Source organism: Sus scrofa, chromosome 7 (assembly GCF_054392235.1).
Source record: "Sus scrofa isolate SSC_HxYL_T2T_F1_AM1 chromosome 7, Sscrofa_HxYL_maternal_Yorkshire_Landrace_v2.0, whole genome shotgun sequence".
Taxonomy (NCBI): Eukaryota; Metazoa; Chordata; class Mammalia; order Artiodactyla; family Suidae; genus Sus; species Sus scrofa.
The window spans coordinates 21,894,153-21,905,261 of record NC_139389.1 but is presented as its reverse complement, the minus strand read 5'-3'; the positions used below and the strand labels follow the sequence as shown (position 1 = coordinate 21,905,261).

General features: G+C 37.3%; 1 protein-coding gene across 1 annotated transcript; it reads left to right on the top strand.

Annotated features, from left to right (window-relative positions):
- Window positions 1-2,944: 2,944 nt before the first annotated feature.
- On the top strand, window positions 2,945-3,962 carry LOC146401252 (olfactory receptor 2B8-like). Its single transcript, XM_084967736.1, has one exon. The coding sequence runs from the start codon at window positions 2,945-2,947 to the stop codon at window positions 3,881-3,883; it is 939 nt and encodes a 312-aa protein (XP_084823862.1). The 3' UTR covers window positions 3,884-3,962.
- The last annotated feature ends 7,147 nt before the right edge of the window (window positions 3,963-11,109 follow it).

The following is an 11,109-nucleotide window of genomic DNA, read 5'->3' as shown; positions in this document are numbered from 1 at the left end:
GTTAAAATTATCATTTTATTATACTGATGCAATATAATATTCATGTTTTCCTTGGATAAGTTAACATTTTATTTTTGCCCTTCATTCTTGTGAATACATCTTTATTAGGTACACTAAAAAATTTGTAATCAGTCATTTTGGATTATTGTGTTATATTTGCGTTTGTGTTCATGAGAAGGAACCATGTTTTTTAAATGTAATTTGTCACTGGACATCTTTTTATTAATTATTTTTTTGTGGCCACAACCCTGACATATGGAAGTTCCCTGGGCCAGAGGCTAGGGCAATGCAAGATCTGTTAACTTACTAAACGTGGCTGGGGATTAGCACGTGCCTCCACAGTGACCCGAAGCCACTGCAGTCAATTATTCAACCACTGTGCCACAGCAGGAACTCCTCCCTGGACATTTAGACTGTCTCTTATACTTTTATTTTTCTCATAGTTTTATAATTCTGTTAGGAAAATTTTGGACGTGGATTGTGAGTACTACTTAACAACAAATCAAAGGAAGTATAAAATATTATGAAATAGTACGTTCTTTATGTCACATGAACTGTCTCTCAGTTTTAATATATTCGTTTGATTGATGATAGGTGTTATGATGGTGAAAAGAGTGAATTTTGATATCAAAGAGACCTGATTTGTGTTCAAATAGTTAGGAGTTTAATAATCTTTTGGTAAGCTATTTAATCATGTTAATGTACTTGTTCATTTGTGAAAGGGAAACTAATACATTTTGAAAAATTTTGGAAATAGTTGAGATTATGCATGTAAATGTTTTAGGACATATCAAACACTCAGGAATACCAGTTATATTGATGTTGTTAACTGTAAGTAGCAGATCAGTCCAGGTCCAGACACTTGGATGTTTTATTTTACAAGCATTAAATGTGGAAAAAATTTACTAATGAAAAATCGTTTTTGCAGGGTTTGTGAACTAGTACTCTTGCATAGAGCTGTTAGGTGACCGAGTGTAAAGCTATATGAATTTAATTAATGCCTACATATGAAGTACTACATTTCTGTTATGCTTGCTTTTATAGTTTATATTTTTTGGTTGTTTGCTTTCCTTGCAACTGAATTATGGGTCAAGGAGGATGTTTATGTCAGTGATGGAAGACTACTTCCCAGTGGCCTCTCTACCACTACGTGTCTTTGATTTGACCTTTACTTTTCCCTTATTCAGCTTTTGTTAACATTTATTTTATGCCAAGTTTGTACCAATTTCTTTCACACATCAATGGGTCTACACCCACACCCAAACCCGACTCAGATTTCAAATGTCTTGGAAGAATTACAAATTTACTGTATGTCTAACAATTTGACCATGATAGAACTGAACTATTTGTCTTCTAATGACACTTGAGTCAGTGTGTGACCGTGTTTATGCAAATACTAAGTCACTGGATAAAACTGGTAATGAAATAAGCTTAGAGGTGGCAATGTGTTTGCTTTAGTATAACTAATGCTTCAGGATTGCTCCCAGAAAGGTACCTATGTAAAATTAACCCAAGGTAGGACTTCCAGTCGTGGCTCCGTGGTGACAAACCCGACTAATATCCATGAGTATGTGGGTTCAATCCCTGACCTTGCTCAGTGGGTTAAGGATCTGGTGTTGCCACAAGCTGCGGTGTAGGTCACCGATGTGGGTCGGATCTGGCGTTGCTGTGGCTGTGGCGTAGGCCAGCAGCTACAGCTCCAATTTGACCCCTAGCCTGGGAACTTCCATATGCTGTGGGTGCGGCCATAAAAAGACAAAAAAATAAATAAAATAAATAAAATTAACAAAAGGTAGATGGAAGTTCTTAGATTTTTATAATATCCAAAATATCCTTATGCCTTTCCTTGTATGACTTTTATTTTTGTGTTCTATCTTTGCCCTGTCATTGCACTGACAAGGTATCTGTTATTATCTCTATGTATTTATCAATTTAATTGTTTATCATAAGGAGTGATGTAAAACATTACACTTTGTAGTAGGTTGCACAATTGGACAACTTTGAAAATGTCTATGTTGATCAGAATGTTGCTAGTGAATAATCCTACCTACTTTGGGAATTGCGGTCGCTCTAGTTGTTGGTAACATGTGAAGTGAAATCAACAGAAAGAAGAGGTAAGTGTTGCTCCTTGGATTTTGGACAACTGAGTATGCACAGCCAGTGAATTTTTGGAGTCCTTGTTAAATTGGGAGAGTAATTTTGGTATCTTGAGGGCAATACTTAAACACTCTAATGGAATGGTAATATTTTCAGGCTTTACCTGAGGATTTAACTGCTTTACTCCCGTCCAGAAGCCCAAGGTAGCATTCACAAATATATTAGGAGAGAAGATGGGCAGTTCTGCTAAAATGTTTCTGTGTAGCCCTCTTAGTGATATGTTGAAAGTAATTTAATCCTTTGTATAGGTACATTCTAGACTATAAAATCCTATTACCGAATGCATTTTAGAGATTTTCTTGTGTTCAGTTACATGTGATGTTTGTGCAAATTCCATTGTGTAGGATTATGAGATACCTATTTAAGATACCTATTAAGGGCTCTCTCCCCTTGTCGAGCTGTTTTTCTTACTCTTTCTGATCAGTCTCCCTATTTCTCCTTATTCCCAGTTTCTCTAAAGAGTACATATATTCTTAGAGTACTTTTAAGTCCTATTAAACTCGATCTGAAGCAGTCCTTTTATACGTATGATCGATGCAAAAACCATTGTTGATTTTTCGTATATAAAATATCAATGTTTTTGTGATAACGTACAACTAAATTGGGATAAGATATGTCAGTCCCAATAAGCACATCCTTTTTTCCCCAAATATCTGCTTATGCTTTCCCATGGTCTTGTCTTTTAACGAGATAGGTTCACTTCCTCCCATACCCCCACCCTTTTTCAAGGTACCCTTTCAAAATAACTAAATGCTTTTTCTTGTTAGGAACCATGTGCTAACACAGGATGGAACAGAGAAATGGAAGTTCTTTCACTGGATTTATCCTGCTGGGTTTCTCTGACAGGCCTCAACTGGAGCAGGTCCTCTTTGTGGTTCTTTTGATCTTCTACGTCTTCACTTTGCTAGCAAACACAGCTATCATTGCATTGTCCCACATGGATTCACATCTTCACACCCCTATGTACTTTTTCCTCTCCAACCTAAGCTTTGTGGACCTGTGCTATACTACCAGCATTGTCCCCCAGCTCCTGGTTAATCTCAGAGGATCAGACAAATCCATCTCCTTTGGTGGTTGTGTGGTTCAGCTCTACATCTCTTTGGGGTTGGGAGGTACAGAATGCATCCTCCTAGGAGTTATGGCACTTGACCGCTATGCAGCTGTTTGCAAGCCCCTTCACTACACAGTAATCATGCACCCCTGTCTCTGTGCCCTGATGGCTTGTGCTTCATGGATCACTGGTTTTGCCAACTCCGTATTGCAGACAGTGCTCATCTTCCTTTTACCACTCTGTGGGAGAAATGAATTAGACCACTTCTTTTGTGAGGTCCTTCCTTTGCTCAAGCTTGCCTGTGTTGACACCACTGTGAATGAGTCTGAGATCTTCTTTGTCAGTGTCATCATTCTTTTTATACCTGTTGCAGTAATCATGTTCTCCTACAGTCAGATTGTGAGGGCCGTCTTAAGAATAAAGTCTTCTGCAGGGCAGAGAAAAGCATTTGGGACTTGTGGATCCCACCTGACAGTGGTCTCCTTGTTCTATGGCTCAGCCCTCTATGCATATCTTCATCCCAGCAGCAATGACTCCCAGGATCAGGGCAAGTTCATCTCTCTCTTCTACACCATCATTACCCCCATGACCAATCCCTTCATATATACTCTGCGCAACAAGGATGTGAAGGGAGCAATGAGGAGGGTGCTTTGGAAGGATTCTGCCTCTAGATGATGGGTTGAGGAAGCAATTTAATGGAAGCATTTTGAATGTCAGCACTCTAGATGTTTGTGTCCCCCATGTTTCATCTAAAATTTCCCTGGAGACTCTGAAGGGAATTTCTTTACCTCAGTTCTCTTTCAAAAGTGATTGTTGACCATCTGAGTTCATGGCTTCATTCCAATTCCCAGAGATGCTGATTCACTTCCCCCTCCAACATCTGATTTATATTTACTCTTATTTTTATTGTTATTATTATTGTTGATATTATTTTGGCCACACTGGCTGTATGTGGAAGTTCCCGAAACATGGATCAGTTCTGAGCCACAGCCATGATGAAGCCAAATCCTAAACCATTAGGTCACCAGCGAACTATATTTATTATTATCATTATGTTGATTTTTATTATACTTGTTTTACAGTGTTCTGTCAATGTCAGCAAAGTGACCCAGTTATACGTATGCATTGTTTTTTTCATATTATCTTATGTTATGTTCTTTCACAAGTGATTGGTTACAGTTACCAGGGCTATGCAGCAGGACCTCATTGGTTATCCAGTCCACATGCAATAGCTTGTATTTACCCTCGAATCCCAGTCTATCCACTCCCTCTCCCTACCCCTTGGCAACCAGAAATCTGCTCTCCTTATCTCTGAGTCTGTTTCTGTTCTGTAGATAGGTTCATCTGTGCTGTATATCAGTTTCCACATATAAGTCATATCATATGGTATTTGTCTTTTTCTTTCTGACTTGACTTAGTAGGAGAATCTCTAGTTGCATGCATGTTGCTGCATATGGTATTATTTTGGTTTTTTTTAAGGCTGAGTAGTGTTCCATTTGTAAACGTACCACATTTTTTTAATCCATTTGTCTGTCAATGGACATTTAGGTTGTTTCCATATCTTTGCTAATGTGAATAGTGCTGCTGTGAACATAGGGGTGCATGTATCTCTCTGAATGAAAGTTTTCTCTGTATATATGCCCAGGAGTGGGATTTCTGGATCATATGGTATGCCTATATTTAGTTCTCAGTGATATCATCATACTGTTTTCCATAGCGGTTGTAGCAATTTACATTTCCACCAATAGTGTAGGAGGGTTCCCTTTTCTCCACACCCTCTCCAGCATTTGTTATTTGTGGACTTTTTTTTCTGCTTTTTTTTTAGGACTGCACCTGTGAGGCATATAGAAGTTCCCAGGCTAGGGGTCGAATTGGAGCTACAGCTGCCAGCCTGTGCCACAGCCACAGCAATGTGGGATCTGAGCTGCATCTGCAACAGCTCATGGCAATACCAGATCCCTGACCCACTGAGCGAGGCCATGGATCAAACTCCTGTCTTCATGGATATTAATCAGATTCATTTCCACTGAGTTATAATGGGAAGTCCATTTGTAGACTTATTACTGATGGCCATTTTAACCAGTGTGAGGTGGTACTTCACTGTAATTTGATTTGCATTTCTCTAATAATTAGTGATGTTGAGCGATTTTTCATGTCCCTGTTGGCCACCCATATGTCTTTGGACAAATGTCTATATAGATCTTCTGCCCATTTTTCAATTGGATTGTTTGTTTTTTTTGCCATTGAGTTGTATGTATTGTTTGTATATTTTGGAGACTAAGCCCTGTTGGTTGCATCGTTTGAAACTATTTTCTCCCATTCTATAGGTTGTCTTTTTGTCTTTTTTTTTTTATGGTTTCCTTTGCTTTGCAAAAGCTTGTCAGTTTGATTAGGTCTCATTGGTTTATTTTTGTTTTTATTTCTCCTGCCATGGGAGACTGATCTAAGGAAACATTTGTATGGTTGATGTCAGAGAATGTTTTGCCTGTGTTCTCTTCTAAGAGTTTTGTGGTGTCTTGTCTTACATTTAAGTCTGTAAGCCATTTTTTTTTTTTTTTTGTGCATGGTGTGAGGATGTGTTCTGGTTTCATTGATTTACATGTGGTTGTTGTCCCAGAACCACTTGCTGAAAAGACTGTCTCTTCCTCATTTTATATTCTTGCCTCCTTGCTTGAAGATTAATTGACCATAGGTGTCCAGGTTTATTTCTGGGTTCTCTATTCTGTTCCATTGGTCTGTATGTCTATTTTTGTACCGGTACCACACTGTCTTGATTACTGTAGTTTTGTAATATTGTCTGAAGTCTGGGAGAATTATTCCTCCTGCATGGTTTTTGTTCCTCAGGATTGCTCTGGCAATTCTGGGTCTTTTATGGTTCCATGTAAACTTTTGGGTTGTTTGTTCTAGTTCTGTGAAAAGTGTCCTGGGTAATTTGATAGGGATCACATTGAATCTGTAGATTGCTTTTGGTAGTGTGGCCATTTTTACGATATTAATTCTTCCAATCCAGGAGCATGGAATATCTTTCCATTTCTTTGAATCCTCTTTAATTTCCTTGATTAATGTTTTATAGTTCTCATATAAGTCTTTCACCTCCTTGGTCAGGTTTATTCCTAGGAATTTAATTTTTTGGGGTATGATTTTAAAACGTATTGTATTTTTATATTCTTTTTCTAATATTTCATTGTTAGTATATAGAAATGTAACTGATTTCTGAATGTTAGTCTTGTATCTGCCACTTTGCAGAATTTGTCATTCTGCAAATAGTTCAAGAAGTTTTTCTATGGATTCCTTAGGGTTCTCTCTATATATCATGTCATCTGCATAGAGTGACAATTTTACCTCTTGTCTTCCAATTTGGATCCATTTTATTTCGTTTGTTTGGCTGATTGCTGTGGCTGGGACTTCCAATACTATGTTGAATAAAAGTGGTGAGAGTGGGCATCGTTGTCTTAGTCCAGATTTTAGCGTGAAAGATTTGAGCTTTTCTCTGTTGAGTATTGTATTGGCTGTGGGTTTGTCGAAAATGGCTTTTATTATCTTAAGCTATATTCCCTCTCTACCCATTTTGGTTAGATTTTTTTTTATCATTAATGGATACTGGATTTTGTCCAATGCTTTTTCTGCAGCTGTTGAGATGATCATGTGGTTTTTGACTTTTATTTTTTTAATGTGCTGTATGATGCTGATTGATCTCTGTATGTTGAGCCATCCTTGTGAACTTGGGATGACTCCCACTTGTTTGTGGTGTATGATCTTTTTTATATTTTGTTGTATCTGTCTTGTTGGCTAAAATTTTGTTGAGGATTTTTGCATCTGTAATCATCAAAGCTTTTGGCCTATAATTTTCTTTTTTGGTAGTATCTTTGTCTGGTTTTGTTATTAGGATGATGATGGCTTCATAGATAGTCTTTGGGAGTGTTCCTTCTTGTTCACCCCTGTGGAAAAACTTAAGAAGTATGAGTTTAAGTTCTTCTTTGAACACTTGGTAGAATTTGCCTGTGAAACTGTCTGGTCCTGGACTTTGTTTATAGGGAGTGGATTTAATTTTTTTTATTACATATTCAATTTCATTTCTAGTGATCAGTCTGTTCAAATGATCTATTTCTTCTTGATTCAGTTTTGATGGGCTGTATGTCTCTAGAAATTTGTCCATTTCTTGTAGGTTGTCAAATTGGTAGACATAGAACTGCTCATAGTATTCTTATGTTTTTTGTTAGTTAGTTAGTTTGTTTGTTTATGTATACCTGCAGTATCCATTGAGATTGTTCTCTTTTCGCTTCTTATTTTATTTGAATTCTCTCTCTCTTCTTTTTGGTGAGTCTGGCCAGAGGTTTGTCAATTTTGTTTACCCTTTCAAAGAATCAGTTCTTGGATTCATTGATTTTTTTCTATTGTTTTTGAATCTCCATTTTATTGATTTGAGAGTGAGGCCCTTCAGTTGTTATACCTGTGGATGTGGTGTCTGAAGGATCCTCAGCATTTGCAATGAGTAGGTTATTGGGGCTTCTCATGATTGATGGGATGTCACTGTCAGGTGTCAAAGCCTTTTTCAGGAGCCCACTGCTGATTCTGTGCTAGCAAGTCACAAATAGTGTTTACCAAGTATTTTAAGACCCTATTTCAAATATTTGAAGATGTAAAATATACCTGCAAGATTCTCTTTGGAAAGTTTCTTTATTAGTATATAGCAGTGACAACTCTTCTTGTTTTAATGTGCTTAGAGGGAGCATATAGGGCCACAATATGCTATTTTTAACATGAAATCAACCTCTCTATGGATTGACTCCCTGTCTTGAAGAGAGCCTCTTATATGCCCCAAAATTATTTCTCCTCATACTCCTTCACAGCATATTACATTATGGTTTGTATTTGGCTTGAAATGACATTTATGTTAATATGTTATTACATGCACAGATGTGTACATGCACAAGGCAGGTACTCTATTTGCAACCTTTCGTGGGTCAATGTTTTAGCTCTTTCTTGAAGATGACTAGTAGAAAAAAATTGTTTCCTTCAGTTCATGCGACTTAGAACTTACAGGAGTATAAATGGTGTAATTCCAGCATTCTCTGAGATGAGTACAAATAAACAAAAGTAAATGTGGCAACTATTTATTCCTGAAAGTCATAATAAAAGGAAAACGGATAGAATTTTGCTGCAGTAAAGAGTTCCGTGGAACAAATTATACTCCTTTTGCTCTTGTGGTAGATACACATAATTTCGAAGATTTACATGCACCATTCTTTCAGGCTCTGAATTGGACTTTGGATCAAGAGTGGTCTGTGCTTGCACATAGGCCAAACCTAGAGAATACTTTCATTTATTACACTATGTAGAGGGCTTTTGGTCTAAACAGTAGTAAAAATCTAGCCTTAGGAGAGGAGTAATAAGTAGACTGAAAGAAATGAATGATAAATCTTGTTCTTACTTATTGTTTCCCAGATTTACTGAGATTTCAATAACATGTAACATTGAGCAGGTTCAAAGAGCAGAAACTGATTTGACGTACCTATATGGTGCAAAATATTTACCACATAGTGTGTTGGATAACACTTCCACTATGTCAAATATTTACCCTTTTTTGTGGTGACAGCATTTAAGACATCTACTCTCTTAGCAACTTTCCAGTGTGTAATCTAGTATATTTAACTATAATCACCATACTGTACATTCAATCTCCAGAATTTATTCATTTTATAACTGGAAGTTTGTACCCTTTGCCCAGTATCTCCCTATTTCTCCCGCCATTCTTCTCTCTGTTTCTACAAGTTCAGGTTTTCTAGATTCCCCAGATATTTGAGATCATCATATAGTATTTGTCTTTCTCCTCGGACTTATTTCACTTAGCAAAATGCTCTCAGGGTCCATCTCTGTTATCACAAAGGGCTGTATTTCTTTGTTTCTCATGGTTGAATAGTATTCCTTTGGCTATGTTTGTATACCAAATCATCTTTATCTATTCATTTCTTTGAACACTTGAGTTGTTTCTGTATCTTGGCTATTGTGAAAACCACTGCCTTGAACCTCTTTGCTATAATGATTTCGTTTTTGGGGATAAGCCCTGAATTTGGTTTGCTGGGTAATATGGTAGTTCCTTTTATAAACTGTATGACAAATCTCTGTAATATTTTCCATAGTGGCTTACCAACTTACTTCCCATCGAGAGTGCACAGTGTTTCCCTTAGTTCACATTCTCACCAACAACTCTTCTTATCACTTGTTGATGGTAGCTATTTTTTTTCTCTCTTTCACTTTTATTGAGATATAATTGATATATAGCACTATATAAATTATAGCATAATGTTTTGACATAAATGCATCATTAAATGATTATCATAATAAATTTAGTATGTATCTATCATTTCATGTAGGTACAAAATTAAAGAAATAGATAACTTTTTTGTCCTTGTGGTGAGAATTCTTAGAATTTACTCTCTTAATAAATTTCATGCATGACATATAGCAGTATTAATTATATTTATCATGTTGTACATTATGCTAGTAGTTGTTTACAATCTTATAATTGGAAGTTTCTCCTTTTGACTGTCTTCATCCAATTTCCCATTCCTTCATCTCCTGTTTCTGGTAATCTCAAGTCTGATTTTTTTCTTTTTTCTTTTTTTGGTCTCTTTAGGTCTGCACCTGAGGCACATGGAGGTTTCTAGGCTAGGGGTGGATTTGGAGCTGTAGCTGCTGACCTACACCACAGCCACAGTAATGCCAGATCCAAGCTGTGTCTGTGACCTGTACCACAGCTTGTGGCAATGCCCGATCCTTAACCCACTGCGCAAGGCCAGGGTCAAACCTGCGTCCTCATGGATGCTAGTCAGATTTGTTTCTGTTGAGCCACGATGGGAACTCCTGATATTTTTCTATTAGTTTGTCTGTTTCTTTGTTTTTGACCTATAATTGACCTACAGAGTTGTGTTAGCTTCTGTTACACAACACAGTGATTTGTTATTTCTGTACTTCTCAATTGATCACAAAGGTATGTCCAGTGATGATGTCTCCACACAAAGATACAATTATCGACTGTATTCCCCATACTGTATCTTTTGTACTTGGGATTCCTTTGTTTTGCAGCCAGTAATTTGTTCTCTGTATTGTTGTGTTTGTTCATTTGTTTTGTTTTTAAGAGTCCACATGTAAGTGAAATCATCACTGTCTGACTTGTTTCACTTAGCATAGTACACTATATAGGTCCATTCATGTTGTCACAAATGACATGATTGCATCTTTTTTATGGCTGACATTCCATCGCTTATATTATACCACTTCATCTTTATCCATTCATTTACTGCTGGGCACTTGGGTTGCTTGCAGATATCTTGGATATTGTTAATAATGCCACAGTGAACATAGGGTGCATATACCTTTTCTAATGACTGTTTTTGTTTTCTTCTAATAAATACCCAGGAGTGGAAATGCTGTATCATTTGATAATTCTCTTGTAAAAATTTTCAGGAATTTCCTTACCATTTTCCATTGTGGCTGCATCCATTTACATTTCTGCCAGCAGTGTGTGAGGGTTCCCATCTCCACATCCTCTTCAACACTTGTTACTTGTTGTTTCTTCTTTTTCTTTTTTTTTTTAAAGGGCTACACCTGTGGTGTATGGAAGTTCCCAGACTAGGGGATCGATTTGGAGCTGCAGCTGCAGCTGCAGACGTATGCCGCAACCACAGCAACACGGGATCCCCAAGTGGTGCAGCTTGTGGTGCAGTTGTGGCAATGCTAGATGATTAACACACTGAGCAAGGCTAGGGATTGAATGTGCATCCTCACAGACATTATATTGGGTTCTTAACCCGGTGAGCCACAATGGCATCTCCACCATTGTCCTTTGAAAATAGCCACTCTGATTGATGTGAGGCGTTGGTAGCATTTCTTCAGAAGTT